The sequence below is a fragment of the Xyrauchen texanus genome, chromosome 9 (genome assembly GCF_025860055.1).
Source record: "Xyrauchen texanus isolate HMW12.3.18 chromosome 9, RBS_HiC_50CHRs, whole genome shotgun sequence".
NCBI classification, from domain to species: Eukaryota; Metazoa; Chordata; class Actinopteri; order Cypriniformes; family Catostomidae; genus Xyrauchen; species Xyrauchen texanus.
In genome coordinates, this window is record NC_068284.1 from 49,093,283 (window position 1) to 49,114,269 (window position 20,987).

At 41.9% G+C, this 20,987-nt stretch overlaps 1 protein-coding gene across 2 annotated transcripts; it reads right to left on the reverse strand.

Annotated features, from left to right (window-relative positions):
- Positions 1–3,692: 3,692 nt before the first annotated feature.
- Positions 3,693–20,342, reverse strand: sugp1 (SURP and G patch domain containing 1). Of its 2 annotated transcripts, none has more exons than XM_052134567.1 (14): positions 20,281–20,342; positions 19,609–19,756; positions 19,007–19,140; positions 16,650–16,895; positions 16,125–16,248; positions 14,988–15,076; positions 14,578–14,701; positions 12,642–12,877; positions 12,286–12,392; positions 12,022–12,199; positions 10,501–10,607; positions 6,242–6,387; positions 4,272–4,401; positions 3,693–4,129 (listed from the first exon to the last, which is right to left on the reverse strand). In XM_052134567.1, exons 1-14 carry the CDS (start codon positions 20,297–20,299, stop codon positions 4,103–4,105), a joined length of 1,815 nt encoding a protein of 604 aa, XP_051990527.1. In that variant the 5' UTR covers positions 20,300–20,342; the 3' UTR covers positions 3,693–4,102. The 2 variants fall into 2 exon arrangements, with proteins under 2 accessions (XP_051990527.1, XP_051990528.1); XM_052134568.1 differs by having other exon boundaries at positions 14,578–14,689; positions 20,281–20,299.
- Between the last annotated feature and the right edge of the window lie 645 nt (positions 20,343–20,987).

Consider the following 20,987-nt stretch of genomic DNA (forward strand, 5'->3'; position numbering starts at 1 on the left):
ACTGGAGTCTCCAACGCACTGCACTGAACCAGAGCTTCCAGCAACAACATATCGCGAGAGGAAGGGAGTCTCCAACGCCCAGCACTGAACCAGAGCTTCCCGCAACAACATCTCGCGAGAGGAGGAGCTTGAGTGCCGAGATGAGATTTGGGCACAAGCACATCGAACATTTACAACATTAAATATAAAATGATTATAAATCAAAACAATAGTCAGTGGGGTATCAAAATAAAAAATACTAATGATTATAACAATATAAACAATTTGTACAAATTATTCTTTACCAGTATTTCAAAGTTGTACCAGTTCTCACTGCTGTCTTGTTTTAACACGTCACAGTCATGAAGTGATTTAAAAATTCTGTACGAAAAAAAAGTTTATTTGTTTGTTTCCTGAACATTTCAAAACTAATATAATTACAAATGTAACTACAAATTTAAAGTTTAAAGGGATAGTTCACCCAAAAATAAAAATTCTGTACGCACATTTATCCAAAGGGGGCGCTATATTGCGAAAGTTTATTCTTAAAACTTATTTTATGCTTAAAAAGTCTCTGTATCGACCTTTTTCCAGAACGCAGAAGTGTTCCACTATTCGACTGTTTTCAGTTTCCGGTCTCTAGTGTTTTCATATCCATCGGCGTATATTCTTAGCAGGTAATGTAATGTTTAAGGTATTGCATTTGTAAAAAAACATCCCAAAAAACATGCCGATACTACAGTTTTTTTAGAGAGTGTGTAGATGACATGATGGTCCGAGGTGAGTTATGTTGATATAATTCACTATTCTGAGCTGTTATGACAGAACTGCACAAGTTGAGCCTGACATTTATTTTTATGCCAAGCAACACTTAAATGTTTGTCTCGAGACCAGAAATACAAAACAGGCAATTAAATCATCATGGCGCTGCCCAGTTTGTTGCTCAGGAAAACTGTGGGTACATAAATCAGGCACATGAGGTGTCATTTGCAAGCTTAGAATTCAGATTTTTTAAGAAATACCACCACTTCTGCATTTATGTTACATAAAATAAAAAAATAATGCCTCAAATCATTCGCGTTGTAAATTAGCGCCCCCTAGTGGTATGGGGGGGGGGGGGCAGAAATAATTATATATAAAATAAAAGTCCTTCACATAGTGTATAAATAGACATGTCATATATCAAATGAAAGCTCTCATTCTCAGGAATGTCACTGTAATGTTTATTTTGTTGCACTAATACCAGAGTTAGAAATATTTTCAAAAGAGTCACAAAGTGAAATATGATTTCTGTAAATCATCAAATAAAAACGTCTCTTTTATGCACCGATAACTGCTGCTGTAAACCTTGAATAGCCTAAAACTTTATATCTGCTTTTACCTTAGACCGTTTTCTAAAAATATGAGCCATTGTTTACTTGTCTGTGAGATTACTTGTGTGAATCCAGTGTTATATCTTAGATATTTCACAGAGGGGAGGATCTCACATTTCTAATGACACTTATGGGGCTTTTCCACATTACAGCTCGACTCTGCTCACTTTTGGGGGGTTTTCGACTGTGGATAGTAACTGGTACCTTGTACTATTTTTAGTACCACCTAGGTCGAGGTTCCAAGCGAGCCGAGACTAAATGTGATGTCATAATCCTGCAGATCACTGATTGGTCAGAGAGAATAGTCACTCCCGGCGTCACTGGATTTACAACAAGTGACATCAACCCGCTAGTTTTAAAGTTAGCAACAGTGATAGCAGTATTGTTTGTTCAAGAGACTTTCAAATTGTGAAAAGAAATGTCTGTGCGCAAAACCACCCGTGGTCAATAAACGAGGTGCAGACGTTCCTCTCGTTAGTAGCCGAGGAGAGGATCCAACGAGAGCTGGATGGGGTGATGTAACTATGACGATAAGCTTATAATCCCAGCCACGTTGAGGCGGCACTAAACTGCAGTGGAAAACAAACTCAGAAAAGTCAAGCGAACATAGTCGAGTCGAACTGTAACGTGCCGTGGAAAAGTACCGTTAGATTGAGCTTGTAGTCCACTCAGAGGCCGAGATATTCAATGAAACAATGAGGGTGTTGCTTGAACTGAACATTAGACTGAATGTCTATGGACGAGCACATCTGTGAGGGGTAAAATGTGTTAGAGCACCCTACAGTTCACATCTGTGAGGGAGGCAGTGGTGGCTCAGTGGTTGAGGCTCATGGTTACTGACCAGAAGGTCGGGGGTTCAAGCCCCAGCACCACCAAGATGCCACTGTTGGGCCCTTGAGCAAGGCACTTAACCCCAGGTTGCTCCGGGGGGATTGTCCCTGTAATAAGTGCACTGTAAGTCGCTTTGGATAAAAGCGTCTGCCACATGCATAAATGTAAATGTAATGTAAATGTGAGGGGTATAATGTGTTAGAGCGCCCCCTACAGTTCACATCTGTGAGTGTTAGAGCGCCCCCTACAGTTCACATCTGTGAGGGGTAAAATGCGTTAGAGCGCCCCCTACAGTTCACATCTGTGAGGGGTATAATGTGTTAGAGCGCCGCCTACAGTTCACATCTGTGAGGGGTATAATGTGTTAGAGCGCCGCCTACAGTTCACATCTGTGAGGGGTATAATGTGTTAGAGCGCCCCCTACAGTTCACATCTGTGAGTGTTAGAGCGCCCCCTACAGTTCACATCTGTGAGGGGTAAAATGCGTTAGAGCGCCCCCTACAGTTCACATCTGTGAGGGGTATAATGCGTTAGAGCGCCGCCTACAGTTCACATCTGTGAGGGGTATAATGTGTTAGAGCGCCCCCTACAGTTCACATCTGTGAGGGGTAAAATGTGTTAGAGCGCCCCTACAGTTCACATCTGTGAGGGGTATAATGCGTTAGATCAGCCCCTACAGTTCACATCTGTGAGGGGTATAATGGGTTAGAGCCCCCTACAGTTCACATCTGTGAGGGGTAAAATGTGTTAGAGCCCCCTACAGTTCACATCTGTGAGGGGTAAATGGGTTAGAGCCCCCTACAGTTCACATCTGTGAGGGGTATAATGTGTTAGAGCCCCCTACAGTTCACATCTGTGAGGGGTATAATGTGTTAGAGCGCCCCTACAGTTCACATCTGTGAGGGGTATAATGTGTTAGAGCCCCCTACAGTTCACATCTGTGAGGGGTATAATGTGTTAGAGCGCCCCTACAGTTCACATCTGTGAGGGGTATAATGTGTTAGAGCCCCCTACAGTTCACATCTGTGAGGGGTATAATGTGTTAGAGCCCCCTACAGTTCACATCTGTGAGGGGTATAATGTGTTAGAGCCCCCTACAGTTCACATCTGTGAGGGGTATAATGTGTTAGAGCGCCCCTACAGTTCACATCTGTGAGGGGTATAATGTGTTAGAGCCCCCTACAGTTCACATCTGTGAGGGGTATAATGTGTTAGAGCGCCCCCTACAGTTCACATCTGTATATTGTGATGGAATGTGATAGAGAAATAAATATTTTTTATAGTGTTTACTGCCACCTAGTGGAATGAAACGAGACACATTTTTTGCAATTAGTCCACAGTATGTGTGAATGATGAGCTTTTAAATTTAACTGTGAATAGTTGTGGGCAGCTGCCCAAAAATGCCCCAGAGTGCTTTCAAGGAATACTTAGTATTTTCTTAGTTTGTGTTCCTGGGAATTAAACCCATCAGCAAAACAAAGCAACTGTTCGAGTTATTGGTATATAGTTCATTAAGAGGTTTATTAAAATCAAGCAAACACACACAGAGAGTTTGAGGATCACAGACATTTAATAGATCACCAGTATGACACGTGTGTATGACCGTATGACATGTCTAAAACTCACGAGACAGTTTGTGCACTTAAAAGGAGTCATGAGAGGATTCATCTGTCTTATCTGTGCCTCATTATCCCATAAAACACATAAAATTCAGGAACTTGCATTGGGTTTAATATTATATTACACAGCTGGTTATATTGGAAGCTTCAGAATAACCTAATATAAGTAAATCTTCACTGTAGGGCTTTAAGGGTCTGTGACAGCGGCTACAGTCTCATTTCAAAAGAAAGATTTCTGGGGGGAAAAGCACATAAATCTGCCTGATACAAGAAAAGAGTTGAGATCAAACAATGCTGTGATCAGTAGTACGGCCTTCTGGGATTATTCTGTTCAGAAACACAAGAGAGAGAGAGAGAGAGAGAGAGAGAGAGAGTTACACACACAGTATTAAAGCATCTCTATTATTATTATGTAGTTTCTGTCTGACTTGTAGTAAATCATTGATCTGTCAGTGTTGAACGGACTCACCAGAGGGTTTGGTCTGAATCGATACGCCAGCATCATTCTCTTACGGAACGCATCGTATTCATCATCACTCTTACTCAGTTCAGCTGGTCTGTCCACTCCGAACCCTGCGCCGTCCACTGCCGTAGAGCCTCTAAAACACACACAACACCATGTGATTAAACATAAACATGTTGCATTCTCAGTGTTGCCACAAGAGGCGCTGGTGTGAGTGGACATTAGTGTAAACGCTCTTCTTCTATGGTCAGTTTTCTCTTTCAGGTCAAATACTCCCAGTGTCCAAACGGGATAAATCTGCCTATGAAGGGCACTTTGAAGAGGGAAAGATTTTGCCCCCCCCATGTTGAAGGGTCTTTCCAAACTGAAGGGCTCATAAGTGGCTGCTTTGAAGGGCCCTTAGAAACGGGCATTTCCGTAGGGTTCAACCGATGGACACTTCGCTGCCACATGAGGTAACCAAATTGGCCCTGTTGCTAGGGAGGGTAGAGTCACATGAGGGAACCAAATTGGCCCGGTTGCTAGGGAGGGTAGAGTCACATGGGGTAACCAAATTGGCCTGGTTGCTAGGGAGGGTAGAGTCACATGGGGTAACCAAATTGGCCCGGTTGCTAGGGAGGGTAGAGTCACATGGGGTAACCAAACTGGCCCGGTTGCTAGGGAGGGTAGAGTCACATGGCGTAACCAAATTGGCCCGGTTACTAGGGAGGGTAGAGTCACATGGGGTAACCAAATTGGCCTGGTTGCTAGGGAGGGTAGAGTCACATGGGGTAACCAAATTGGCCTGGTTTCTATGGAGGGCAGTCACATGGGGTAACCAAATTGGCCCAGTTGCTAGGGAGGGTAGAGTCACATGGGGTAACCAAATTGGCCCGGTTGCTAGGGAGGGTAGAGTCACATGGGGACGGGGTAACCAAATTGGCCTGGTTGCTAGGGAGGGTAGAGTCACATGGGGTAACCAAATTGGCCCGGTTGCTAGGGAGGGTAGTCACATGGGGTAACCAAATTGGCCCAGTTGCTAGGGAGGGTAGAGTCACATGGGGTAACCAAATTGGCCCGGTTGCTAGGGAGGGTAGAGTCACATGGGGTAACCAAATTGGCCCGGTTGCTAGGGAGGGTAGAGTCACATGGGGTAACCAAATTGGCCCAGTTGCTAGGGAGGGTAGAGTCACATGGGGTAACCAAATTGGCCTGGTTGCTAGGGAGGGTAGAGTCACATGGGGTAACCAAATTGGCCCGGTTGCTGGGGAGGGTAGAGTCACATGGGGTAACCAAATTGGTTTGGTTGCTAGGGAGGGTAGAGTCACATGGGGTAACCTCCTCGTGGTCACTATAATGTGGTTCTCGCTCTCGGTGGGGCGTGTGGTGAGTTGTGCGTGTATGCCGCGGAGAACAGCGTGAAGCCTCCACGGTAACACGCTACGTCTCCATGGTAACGTGTTCAACAAGTCACGTGATAAGTTGCGCGGATTGACGCACGGAAAAAAGATGCAGAGGCAACTGCATCCTCTGCCACCAGATTCGTCCTCCGCCACCCGGTTTGAGGCGAGTAACCGCACCACCACGAGGAGGTTACCCCATGTGACTCTACCCTCCCTAGCAACCGGGACAATTTGGTTGCTTAGGAGACCTGACTGGAGTCACTCAGCATGCCCTGGAGATGTAGTATATATATTTAAATCTCTGTACATGTTCATGGGTAGGAAAGCAGACGGCATCAGCAACAGTAAATGAACACAGGGTCAGTAATGGAGCTTCAGTTCTTCCTCAGCATCTTTCTGAATATGAACTATAACACTGAACGTCCTATCATGTGGCAGCATTTTGCATAACCGTGATAGAAACAATACTCGAAAAATCATATTTCTACCAGTATATCGCTCATCCCTTACGTCTATGTTTGCATACGTGTGTGGACTATGTCTGTGGCAGTGTTTGATATATATGATGTGTATGTGTGTGAGGTGTGTGTTCACCTGTGCACTGGGTTCTTGATGCCCTGTGCGTCTGAGCCGAGACCGTCACCCTCCTTCCAGCCCATCTTCATGAGCATCTGAAAGCCGATGTTCTCCACCGTCAGCTTGAACTCTTTATACTCCGAGTAGTCGGGATCTCTGCCCTCCTGCACAACACACACACGAGTGTAAACATTATTACAACTGTATAACACACACACTTAGTGAAAACTTACATGACATGAATTAAACATGCACATCTAATGTTTCTATGCCCGTCACAATCATCTAGTGCATGATCAGTCACTATACCACAGTTCCAGTAGTTGATCCCAGTACTACAAAAATCCATTATTTCCTATATCAGAGTTAGAGCACTTTAGAATATACTAGAAACTGATGCAGGACCAAAGCGGGATCTGACAGGCTCTGGTAAACTCAGGATATGTATCCCGAAGCCAATATGATAAAGACAATGATAAAAATATATCAGATTAATAAGTGCCGATGTTGCATTTTGGAACAATCGTTTTATGCAATATGAATTCTTGAATTTGTGCACCAGGAGTGGCATAAAATCACCCAACAGCAATGTGAAAGACTGGCAGAGGGCATGCCAACAGCAATGTGAAAGACTGGCAGAGGGCGTGCTAACAGCAATGTGAAAGACTGGCAGAGGGCGTGCTAACAGCAATGTGAAAGACTGGCAGAGGGCGTGCTAACAGCAATGTGAAAGACTGGCAGAGGGCATGCTAACAGCAATGTGAAAGACTGGCAGAGGGTCTGTCAACAGCAATGTGAAAGACTGGCAGAGGGCGTGCTAACAGCAATGTGAAAGACTGGCAGAGGGCATGCTAACAGCAATGTGAAAGACTGGCAGAGGGCATGCTAACAGCAATGTGAAAGACTGGCAGAGGGCATGCCAACAGCAATGTGAAAGACTGGCAGAGGGCGTGCCAACAGCAATGTGAAAGACTGGCAGAGGGTCTGTCAACAGTAATGTGAAAGACTGGCAGAGGGCATGCTAACAGCAATGTGAAAGACTGGCAGAGGGCATGCTAACAGCAATGTGAAAGACTGGCAGAGGGCATGCTAACAGCAATGTGAAAGACTGGCAGAGGGCATGCTAACAGCAATGTGAAAGACTGGCAGAGGGCATGCCAACAGCAATGTGAAAGACTGGCAGAGGGCGTGCCAACAGCAATGTGAAAGACTGGCAGAGGGTCTGTCAACAGTAATGTGAAAGACTGGCAGAGGGCATGCTAACAGCAATGTGAAAGACTGGCAGAGGGCATGCTAACAGCAATGTGAAAGACTGGCAGAGGGCATGCTAACAGCAATGTGAAAGACTGGAAGAGGGCATGCTAACAGCAAGGTGAAAGACTGGCAGAGGGCATGCTAACAGCAATGTGAAAGACTGGCAGAGGGCATGCTAACAGCAATGTGAAAGACTGGCAGAGGGCATGCTAACAGCAATGTGAAAGACTGGCAGAGGGCATGCTAACAGCAATGTGAAAGACTGGAAGAGGGCATGCTAACAGCAAGGTGAAAGACTGGCAGAGGGCATGCCAACAGCAATGTGAAAGACTGGCAGAGGGCGTGCTAACAGCAATGTGAAAGACTGGCAGAGGGCATGCTAACAGTAATGTGAAAGACTGGCTGAGGGTGTGTCAACAGTAATGTGAAAGACTGGCAGAGGGTGTGTCAACAGTAATGTGAAAGACTGGCAGAGGGCATGCTAACAGTAATGTGAAAGACTGGCAGAGGGCGTGCTAACAGCAATGTGAAAGACTGGCAGAGGGTGTGTCAACAGTAATGTGAAAGACTGGCAGAGGGCATGCTAACAGTAATGTGAAAGACTGGCAGAGGGCATGCTAACAGTAATGTGAAAGACTGGCAGAGGGCATGCTAACAGCAATGTGAAAGACTGGCAGAGGGTTTGTCAACAGTAATGTGAAAGACTGGCAGAGGGCATGCCAACACACATGACAGCTGTGATTGTAAATCAGGATTATTCCAGCAAATATTGATTTCTGAACAGTTAAAAAATTAATATTGTGTTGATTAATAATGATCTTGTTTTCTTTGCATTATTCCAGGTCTGAAAAATGTGTAAGGCGGGTGCCAGTGAGTCTGGGCTACTCCTCGAGAAAACAAAAGGCTCTCATGAGAATTAACATCTGAACTCTCTCTCGCAGATGTAACAGCAACATCCGAGATGCAACATACTGTGCAGCTAACACCTCCCTTCTAAAGTCTCTTCATCTTACTCCTCCTCCTCACTTAAAGCTCACTAAAAACCTATGCAATGTGAAGTGTGTACAAAAAGTAACTATAACATGTTTGGTATCATTTAAAGTCTCTCAGTGCGCCTGGTAAACTGGTCTCATCCTCCCAGCCATAATGAAAAGCTAAAAGAAGTTATAAAATATGAGAACTGTGGTGTGCCCCTTAAAGGTGTGCCCTCCCCCAGATCCTCCATACCTCCTGTATGTTAATCTACAGGAACCCCCTCAACAGGGGACCAAAATCTAATTAGAATGACAGACACCACCATTTGGTAAGCATGTTGAATTATCGGGGTATTTAAGGAGAGGCGACACATTGCTCAGGGCTCTCTGTAATCAGAGCGATCCCAAACAGTTTACTGTTTGTAGTTTATTTCAGGTGATTGCAATTAGTATATCTTATGTTTTGATAAAATGTCTAACTTTGACTTATCAATGTCTAATTGGAATTGATGAATTGATTATGTTACCTGATCAATAAATTGTCAACATTTGATTTTATTCTGACTGACTCTGACATTGTGTTTCTCAAACAGATTAAACGATTCAGTATGTTACCGCAAGTCTGCGTCAGATTAGTGACGACTAATATTCGGCATCGATTCAAGTGTACTTGGTTTGCAAAGACAAAAGGGAATTTCCGTTTAGAACAGCAAACGCTGCTTGACCAATCTAAATCTGGGTGTCTTACCTCTGTTTTAATTTGATGTTTCTCCAGATAAGTGTACGTGGGAAACCACGCATGGCCAATCCAAAGCTATTATAAGAGAAGTTATGTTGGTCAACTTACATCTGTAATAGTGGCCGTGACCTCTACTGAAGAAAACATTAAGTTACATTCAAGTGTGTGCAATTCCATGGGGCTATACTGAAGTATCTTTGATTGTGTAAACGTGAACGTGACCGATCTCAGGTATATAGCAATTACCTCTGTTTGATGATCCAATACTGACCGCTTGTGATCGTGAGACCCGCGGTGTAGAGAAAAACACGCGAGGACCTCAAAGCGACATAGTTTCTTAATCTAAACGGGTAAAATATAATTAAAGAGTTAAAGGAATAATCAAACATTCGCTCACTTTTAATGATACTCAGATATCAATAAAAAACCTTTTCCATTTATGGAGTCAGATGTAATAACGAGATAATATACATAAGAGAAAATGTATTTCATTTAATATTGTTGTGTTGTGTACAAGAAAGACTGTAACGCGCAGAGACCTTCACCCGTATTATTGGAGACCGTCATTGGACCGATAAACGGGCTTACAAATGCGTCTGTTGTGTCATTGTCTGCAAATAAATGCTGTAAATGACCATATTTATATTTGGAAATTGGCATAAATGTTGTCAGGACTTTATAGAATAAAACAAACACGTTCATTGTTCTGAAACACACACTTATACACAGTAACTCCAGAGAAACGGATCATTCTGCAGTGGGTATATACACATGTATTCCTCTGTGCCCGTCGCTGGAGGATTCTACAGTATAACAGCGACATCTACAGGTGAAATAAACAATCATGTGGGGATTCTCTGTTTCTAAATCTTCCATCATTGACAATAATCCTCCATATTTCTATCTCAATGCACAGTTTGTTGTTTATTAAATAACCCTGTTTTAAAATGAAGTGAAAGAATGTTTGAAGCGTTCAGACAGAAGTAATCAATATAAGTGCATTAAACGTACAACAGTGACAAACACTCATTCACACGTGTATACCGCCGTCATCACTGTGAAAGTAAGATTGGGTCATCTGTGACTTCTGTTCAAACTCTACAGGTCACATGATCATAAATTATACTCATTGATTAACCAATCAGAAAGCATCGTTCTGCTCCGTTGTGCAGATTTGTAATCCATTATGCTTGACCGTTCATCAATGGAAGTCTGTTCTACTGATCCTGTAACGTTTATCCCGTCTTCACAATGACATAAAGGAGCGTTAACACGTGGTCATGTGATCAGGTGTGATTGATGATTCTCACCTTCAGCGCTTTAAACGTCTCCATGAACTTCTCCAACTCATCAGGTGGCAGGAAATCCCCAATAAAATGCTTCCCTTTGCCCATATCTGTCAGCTGCTCCGCCCACTCTGAGAGAAACATGACGTGTCATTAATATCTGCACTCAGAGAAACAAACTTACACTGGACTTTAAGGGTTACTCATTTTTAGGGACTGTTCCAGGTCTGGAAATCACAGCTGTATAATTCTCTGACATGACTAAGGGAACACTTCACATCATTTGTGTCAAACGTCCCTCTCAGTCCATCAAGAGCATTTACTGACACTAAACGGCAAAAACAACTCGTTCTGAACTCATACAGATGAACTCCTCACTGCCTCTTTCACACATTAATACTCGATGATTATCAATACATATATACACATCGCGTCTTCAGTCTCTTCAGACTTATCAACACAGCTTTGGTAAACTGTGAGCGGCAGGGTTAATTAATAACACGTCTGTGGAATTAGAAACATTTATTTTCTACTAAAGGTACGAACACACCACCAACACTCAGATCCATTCACGGCCACATACAGAGAAATGACATAATAAACGTCACGCAGTAACAACACTCACTAACCTTCACTTTCATCATTCTAGAAGAACAAAAACCTTTTATACCGCCAACTGCACCACTTCAGCTCGTCCTTTGTGTGTGTGTGTGTGACTGTGTGTGAGTGTATGTGTGTGTGCGCCTGTATGTGTGTGAGTGTTTGTGCAAGTGTATGTATGTGTGTGTGAGTGTGTGTGTATTTATGTGTGTGTGTCTGTATGTGTATTTATGTGTGTGTGTGTATGCGTGTATGTGTATTTATGTGTGTGTGTGTGTGTATATATGTGTGTGTGTGTGTGTGTGCATGTATGTGTGTGCATTTATGTGTGTGTCTGCATGTGTATTTATGTGTGTGTGTGTGTGTGTGTGTATGTATGTGTGTGTGTGTATGTATGTGTGTGTGTATCTGTGTGTGTGTCTGTATGCGTGTATGTGTATTTATGTGTGTCTGTATGTATGTGTGTGTATTTATGTGTGTGTGTATGTATGTGTGTGTGTATTTATGTGTGTATGTATGTATGCGTGTATGTTTGTGTGTGTATTTATGTGTGTATGTTTGTGTGTGTGTATTTATGTGTGTGTGTCTGTGTGTGTATTTATGTGTGTGTGTGTGTATGTATGTGTGTGTATTTATGTGTGTGAGTGTGTGTGTGTATTTATGTGTGTGTCTGTATGTGTATTTATGTGTGTGTGTGTGTATCTGTGTGTGTGTGTGTGTATCTGTGTGTGTGTCTGTATGCGTGTATGTGTATTTATGTGTGTGTGTATGTATGTGTGTATGTATGTATGCGTGTATGTTTGTGTGTGTATTTATGTGTGTATGTATGTATGTATCAGACAGACACTATTATTCTGTAATGTCTTTGTGAAAGACTGGAGCTCAGGGAATAAATCAAAACTTGTATGATATGAGGCTTGTAATAGTCATGTGTGGTATGGTGACCTCTGGTCTTCTCCATCTCCATCTGTCGGAGTCGATGTTCCCAGGTTCCGGCCTCTTGATCGACCTCTTCATCGCTGTCGTACTCGTGCTGATGGTTTTTGATGGCCTTCTCCCACATCAGCTGCATGTCCTGCATCGCTCGCTTGTGCTTCATGATCATATCGTACATCTCCTGCATCTGACACACACATTAAACACATTTCATATTGATGTTTCAAGGAAAGTGCCAGATGTTTTGGGAAGAATGTTGTTTTGTGTTCATACTTCCTGTTGTTCTTTGAGTTGTTTCTTCTGATCATCTGAGAGTTCAGTCACTCCCACCAAACCCACCGGCTTCCCCTTCTTATATCCCAGACTGCTCAGCTCCTGATCTACACACACAAATGCACACACACGCATGGAAGCACACACACACAACCGCACACACACACACAGAGACACACACACACACGCACACACATGATGAAATGATGACAAGGATCAATCAGTAATGTTTGGCATTGTATGCTCGTCTTCTAGTGTTTTCTTTATAACTGTTCAAGTTAAATGAACTTTCTAAAACACACGTGTCTGTGTGTGTGTGTGTGTGTGTGTGTGTGTGTGTGTGTGTGTGTGTGTACCGGTGAGTACAGGGGTGTTGTTCTCCTGTTCAGTGATGTGATGGTTGGTGACTGTAGGGGGCGGCAGCTCCACTTTATCATCTTCAGCGCCCCAGCGGCTCTTCCTCTTCCTCTTGGCTGTGGTGGGGGGCGTGTCCTCCTGCGTCTGAGACTCGCTGCTGGATTTACACTGACGGAACTCGTCCACTTTGGCTTTATAGAAGCGATGAGCGGCGCTCTGATACTCGTACAGGAAACTGATCATACGAGAGGAGGAAAGAGATTATTCATTGGTTAAAACTTTAACATTTAGTTATTATGACTGAAAACATTCAACACAAGTTCAACTTCATGAACAACATCTGTGGCATAAAGTCCATTTCCACAAATCATATTTCAGCTTAAATATTAAAATAATGCATTTACAGTAATGCACTCAGGAAGTCCACAGGCCAACGCAAGCAATGAAATGATTTCAACATTTAAATATGTTAAAAACCCCCGAGAGACAAGTTAAAATGATGTTCTGTGGTAATGGATGCCACTAATGACACATACATAAAGCTCAAGCAAGAACATCGCTCTAAATAAAATCACATGATCTTGTTTGGAGTAAACACAGTAAAATTTCACATTTTCTAACAATATATTTTATTCCTTTCTAAATGCATTTCAATCAACAGTTCTAAATCATGCTGTGATTCTGTGATTCATAAAGAAAAACACATGAAGAATATCTTTGCCCATCAGTTACTGATAAATGAGGGATTGTCCAGTGTTTACTGCAGCCACTTAAAAACTCAAAATAGATTATTCTTAAAGAGACAGTTCACCCAAAAATGAAAATTCTTTCATCATTTACTCGCCCTCATATGCAGATTTGTTTAAAGCTCCAGAAAGCACATAAAGGCAGCATAAAGGTAACCCATAAGACTCCAGTGGTATAATCCATGTCTTCAGAAGGGATATGATTGGTGTGGGTGAGAAACTGATACATTTTAAGCCCTTTTTTACTTTAAATCTCCACTTTCACGTCTACATTTGAAAGCCACATATGGTGCTTGTTTACTTTCACTTTCAAATCTGAAAGTGAAAGTGTAGATTTATAGTAAAAAGGGACTTCAATATTGATCTGTTTCTCACCCACACCAATCATATCAGTTTTTAACACATGGATTAGACCACTGGAGTCTTAAGGGTTACGTTTATGCTGCATTTATGTGCTTTTTGGAGCTTCAAAGTTCTGATCACTTGCATTGTATGGACCTACAGAGCTGAAATATTCTTCTAAAAATCTTCAATTGTGTTCAGCAGAAGAAAGAAAGTCACACATCTGGGATGACATAAGGGTGAGTAAATGATGACATAATTTTCATTTTTGGGTGAACTGTCTCTTTAAGAGCATTTTAGTTAATGTGTTAACTTTGGCAGAGCTCTTATATAGTATATATATACACACACACACACACACTACCAGTCAAAAGTTTAGGCTCTCTTCCTCATGCTTTATTATTATTATTATTTTTCACATTTTAGAATAATAGTAAAGTCATCAAAACTATGGGTTGTGACTAAACAAAATCCCAAATAAATCAGAACAATGTTATATTTTAGCATCTTCAAAGTCGTCCCCCTTTGCCTAGAATTTCCAGAAATGTACAATCTACATCAGTCTGTGCGAGATGCAACTTCTTCAAGTATCTGAAGATCTGTGTCTCAAAATCAGCTGATATTACAACACATCTTTCATTTCATTCCCTATATTATTCACATGACCCCTCTTGTGTTCTGTCACATGTGGAAAATAGTCATAATAAAGAAAGAGTTAGTGTGTCCGATACTTCTACATATACTGTGAAGAACTGTGTGTAACTGACAGTGAGAGAGTGACGTTCAGTCCTGCACGAGCATGCCAACAAGACGATCTAAACCTCAAATATCCGTCAGTGTTTGTCACCTGAAGGCAGGATTGTCCCGGTTGTGTTCAGCTGCCATGATCTCCACCTCCGTCCCGCCGTCTGCTACGAAGCGCGCCAGTTTCTCTGCCACCTTCCTGGTGTTCTCGTCCACTGAGGAGGAGACTTTAAGAGTCTATCAGAAGCGGCACTCAAACTAAACAAGTGAGTGAACTGCAGCCACACACAGACAGCACAGGAATATTGGCCTGGCAACAGACCATCATGCATCCGTTTCATTTAATTACATTGTAATAATTGAGTTCAATGTGGACGTTATGATGATTTATTATCTTCTCTATTAACGAAGTGATGAATCTGACGCTTGCTACTGTGCCTTTAAGACTTCTGTATGTAAACGTGATGTGAGCGGTTTTGTGAGTGTGTGTTTGAATAATACATGAGTTCTTACCATCAGATTGTGCTGAGGTCTGCTTCCTGATTTCTGCCACTCTCTTCCTGTAGTACAGAAACTCTTTACCGCTCCTCTCAAACAGGAATCTACACAAGAGACAGTGACTGTGTTTTACAGAGCAGCACTGACCGTTCAAAACACATCAAGTTTCCACTCTATTCAGTGTTTCCCATAAAGAGACGAATCGCAATTAAAGCTCGGCTTTGTCCTGCATGTTTACACGCTAATCGCCGCATAACTGGCCTCAGTGTTGTGCACGTGCTCTAAAACACAGCGGTGACCTCTGTGTGACCTTTCCATGCACTTCAGATGACTGCATACAGATTGTTAATCATTTCGTGCTTTTTGACCAATTGTAGATCCAAAAGATCGCTTCTCTCACACATCGGACAGTGCTAGCAGTTAGCAGTGGCTAACGAGCTAGTTCTAGGGGCCGTTCACACCGAATGCGTTATTCCATCCGTCTGCGCTGTTTTCTCAATTGTTTTTCAATGCAAACATGCACTCGAGCACTGTTTCCCAACCCTGCTCCTGGAGGCACACCAATACTTCATGTGTTCCACCGCACGCCTTACCCTCCTATTGCGTCCCAAATCTGCACACACCTCTGACCCGGTGCAATTAAAGCTGATTAATCATTCATAACCCGAAGATTTTCATCTAAACTACATTGTAAGTCATTAATATGTTCTTAACTGTTCATACATAGAAAAAGAGTGAGATTTTTGGCATGTTAAACTCCGCCTTTCAGAGACCATACTCTGCTCTGATTGGTCCGTTCTAAAGCATTCATTCTAAACTCCTCCTTTCAGAGAGCATACTCTGCTCTGATTGGTCCGTTCTAAAGGATTCACTCTGACAAATATAAATGTTATTAATGAAAAAGTATGGGACTTTTGCACTTGTCGCAGGAGTGTGTACGCAACAAGACCGTTCGTCGTGAGATGCGAGACTTCTCGCCGCAGACTCAGAACATGCAAGATGATGCGCTTGAGTCATGTGGTGTGCACTGATGCAGACTCAAGCTCGATTATAACTCTCAGTCACCATTCACTTTCATTGCATCATACAGTAAGTCAGAGATGACCGAGGCTCTTCTGATGTCTTTTTGTGAGTACAAACTGAAGAACTTACGAGAACATGGGATTATCTTTGTAGTCCTCCATGGCTTTCTTCTCCAGCTCAGCCCCTCCTTCAGCTACGAACGAGGCCATCTTGTCGATGATGAGGCACAGATCTTCATCCTCTGGGGGGGAAACTTTAAGCAGGCTATGAGAAGTCCATACGGCAGAACGCAACACTGACTACAGCGCACTGAGAGGACACGTCATGAGCAGACATCTGCACGCCTCACCCTGTAGGACTTCCTCTCTTCTGTGGAATGCTGCTCTTTTGCATACAATGAAAGTATAGCATGAGTATGAACTACTCTTAGCACTCTTGTTTTTGTCCTTTAAGGAGCTTGACCGCTGGAGTCACTATGAACTGTCATTGTACAGAAAAGAGCAGCATGAACTGCTTTTATGTTCTACAGAAGAAAGCAAGTCGTATGGGTTTGGAACTGCATGAGGGTGAGTCAATGATGTCATGTTAAACTAATCAGCTGTGGGTCAGTCCACTAATGATCTTCAGATTAGAGTTCTGTTATGGAATTGATACCTTTGACCTCCAGATAGTGTGCTTCATCCTCCTCGTCTTCATCGTCGGGTGAGCAGAACACGCTGGGGCGAGCGGCGGCGAGCGGCGTCTTCTTGGACTGCGAGTAGTTTTTAAACTGACTGATCATGCTGCCAATGCCCAGCCCCGGCCGTTTGCCAATCAGAATGCTCTTTTTCTGCGCGGGTGTTGCGGCCGCTGGCAGGCTCTGAGCGGAGGGGGCGGGGCCAGGGGACTCACTTTTAGATCCTTGAGGAAGTGACATCAACACAGCCAAATGTTAACCACAGTGATCCTCACAACAAACCATCATGTTAAACGCTTTAGCAATACTGTATGTCAAACAATCATGCTAATAAAGTACTTTGAATCAGATGATGATTGGCTGAATGTACTTTTAACACTTGTTTGTAAGGCACATCCAGATATTAATGGTTGAAAAAGTGATGAAATGATGACGTTTGATTGTTATATTAATATTATATGTGTCACTGACAAATAAGATTGTCCTTTTAGAAAACTAGTTTAATCATGTGTCAAGTGATGACTTTAAAAGTGTTACTTTTTTATTTGATCAAATGCACCATCTCACAAAAATGTCAAAATATTAATATATTAAATTAATAGTACTGTTAGAATTACAGTGTTAACGCATGCGATTAAATGTAACGCATTCTCTTAATTGTGATTAATGCATTTACTGTTAATACAGAATAAACATTGGTGTGAGGGTGGAAAGGTTATAATGCGTCAGGAGCAGAGGCGACGTCACCTTCAAAACACTGAATTTAAAGGAACAGCAGATAAGTGCATCCTTCATTAAAGAGCACCTATTATGGTTTTTAAATGTGCCTGATTTTATTTTAAAGGTCTCATACAATAGATTTAAATGCATCCAAACTCAAATAACACTTTAATTTGCTCATAATTTAAATCGCAGCATTACCTGTTTTTCCCAGTGTCAGAAACTACTCGTTCAATGATCCATTCTAAAGCATTCAATCTAAACTCCGCCTTACAGAGAGCATACTCTGCTCTGATTGGTCCGTTCTAAAGCATTCAATCTAAACTCCGCCTTACAGAGAGCATACTCTGCTCTGATTGGTCCGTTCTAAAGCATTCATTCTAAACTCCTCCTTTCAGAGAGCATACTCTGCTCTGATTGGTCCGTTCTAAAGCATTCATTCTAAACTCCGCCTTACAGAGAGCATACTCTGCTCTGATTGGTCCGTTCTAAAGCGTTCATTCTAAACTCCTCCTTTCAGAGAGCATACTCTGCTCTGATTGGTCCGTTCTAAAGGATTCATTCTAAACTCCGCCTTTCAGAGAGCATACTCTGCTCTGATTGGTCCGTTCTAAAGCATTCATTCTAAACTCCGCCTTTCAGAGAGCATACTCTGCTCTGATTGGTCCGTTCTAAAGCGTTCATTCTAAACTCCTCCTTACAGAGAGCATACTCTGCTCTGATTGGTCCGTTCTAAAGGATTCATTCTAAACTCCTCCTTTCAGAGAGCATACTCTGCTCTGATTGGTCCGTTCTAAAGCATTCATTCTAAACTCCTCCTTACAGAGAGCATACTCTGCTCTGATTGGTCCGTTAAGCATTCATTCTAAACTCCGCCTTACAGAGAGCATACTCTGCTCTGATTGGTCCGTTCTAAAGCATTCATTCTAAACTCCTCCTTTCAGAGAGCATACTCTGCTCTGATTGGTCCGTTCTAAAGCATTCATTCTAAACTCCTCCTTTCAGAGAGCATACTCTGCTCTGATTGGTCCGTTCTAAAGCATTCATTCTAAACTCCTCCTTTCAGAGAGCATACTCTGCTCTGATTGGTCCGTTCTAAAGCATTCATTCTAAACTCCTCCTTTCAGAGAGCATACTCTGCTCTGATTGGTCCGTTCTAAAGCATTCATTCTAAACTCCGCCTTTCAGAGAGCCTACTCTGCTCCTACTCTCACCCTCGTAACCTTTGTTCTTCTGACTTCAGTTGTCTGTGCCACAGTCGGCTACCATCTATGGGAGACTGGGCATTTTCATGCCAAGCCCCAAAATTGTGGAACTCATTGCCTAGAGAAATTAGGGAGGAATGAACTTCAGGCTCTTTCAAATGTTTCTTTAGAAGGGATTTCCTTGAACTTTTGTGTGTGGATGTATTTTGTACAAAATATCTCAGAAATGTAAAACATGTTCATCATAAAAGAAAAGTATTCATGTCATTGTTTGGTGTAATTTTTAATAATTGAATAGTTCTGGACAAACAGTGAGTTCGATGTCATTGACCCCTGTAGATTAAGTGACGTATGAGTGATGTCAGTTTGTTTGTCAAGGTCATTAACACACGTATGTTTGTGCGTGTCACCTGCATCTGTGCCGCTCTTCTCTCGCTGCATCAGCAGAAACTGCTGCAGGAAACTGCCGTCATTCACAAACTTATTTGATGATGATGATAATAAAGATGACGACGAAGATGAAGATGCCTGTGGGGGTGAAGAGCTGAGAGAAACACACACACACACACACAGATCAGCACACAGACAGGTGTGTTCATGTGTGTGATCATGTGTGGGTGTGTACACGTGTGTGCTCATGTGTTTTCATGTGTGTGATCGTGTGTGTTTATGCGTGTACTCGTGTGTGATCATGTGTGTGTGTGTGTGTGCTCAGGTGTGTTCATGTGTGTTTGTGATCGTGTGTGTTTATGTGTGTACTCGTGTGTGTGTGTGTGTGATCATGTGTGTACATGCGTGTACTCGTGTGTGATCATGTGTGTGTGTTTGAGATCGTGTGTGTTTGTGTGTGTGATCATGTGTGTACACGTGTGTTTAGGCGTGTACTCGTGGTGTGTTTATGTGTGTGATCTTATGTGTGTGATCATGTTTGTACACGTGTGTGTTTGTTTGTTTGTTTATGCACGTACTCGTGTGTGTGTGTACACGTGTGTGTGTGTGTGTGTGTGTGTACCTGCAGGGTTCGCTCTGTTTCTGGTTCAGTTTCTGTTTCTTTTCTTTCAGTTTAGCTTCAATCTCTCTCTTCTTCTGAGCGATCAGCTCTTCCTGTTTCATGATCACTGTCAGTTTACTCTGCTGATGAGACTTCCAACCACCTCGACCTGAAACACACACCTCATATTTATCAGCTCATATTTCACCGCAACATCAACAGACAATTATAATAATATTCCAAACAAATACAAATAATCCTGATGATCATAAAAAGGATTCATACAAAATATAATTTCAGTTTTTCTTTTGGAAATATTTCTGTAAGATTTATAATGATATTTTTTTATATGACAAAATATTAAACCGAGACTTTAATTTTAAAAGTAACAAATACAGACTGTGGATTAAACAGCATGAAATACAGTAATGAGCAAATACATCTTTCTGTGACAGTTTAACACTCGTATGTTTCTAAATATCGTTATAAAGCTGTTAATAATCGTGTTAAACGTGTTTATAATGATGATTTGTGCAGTTTAGCACGGAGGCTGCTAACCGGTTAGCACAACAAACATTATCTCCACAAATAAAGTTAAATAACTCGAGCACGAATTGAGAAAACAAAAACACATCAACAAATATCAGAGAATACAGTTTATGTGAATATATTGTTATATTTACTGTGTTTTACCTGCATCATTAAACTCCATCACGATTAATACTGTGAAGCTGCTTCTTCTTCTTCTGTGGTGTTTCATCAGACGGCGGAGAATAAAGACTGTAGTGAGTATACCGCCACCTATCGGACACCACACAAACGACACAATACACACTATAAACTATACAGTGCACACTATACACTATACACTATAAACTATAAACTATACAGTGCACACTATACACTACACATTATAAACTATAAACTATACAGTGCACACTATACACTACACACTATAAACTATAAACTATACAGTGCACACTATACACTACACACTATAAACTATACAGTGCACACTATACACTACACACTATAAACTATAAACTATACAGTGCACACTATACGCTACACATTATAAACTATACAGTGCACACTATACACCACACACTATAAACTATAAACTATACAGTGCACACTATTCACTACACACTATAAACTATACAGTAAACTATACACTACACACTATAAACTATAAACTATACAGTGCACACTATACACTACACACTATAAACTATACAGTGCACACTATACACTACACACTATAAACTATACAGTGCACACTATACAATACACATTATAAACTACAAAATATACAGAGCACACTATACACTACACACTATAAACTATAAACTATACAGTGCACACTATACACTACACACTATAAACTATACAGTGCACAC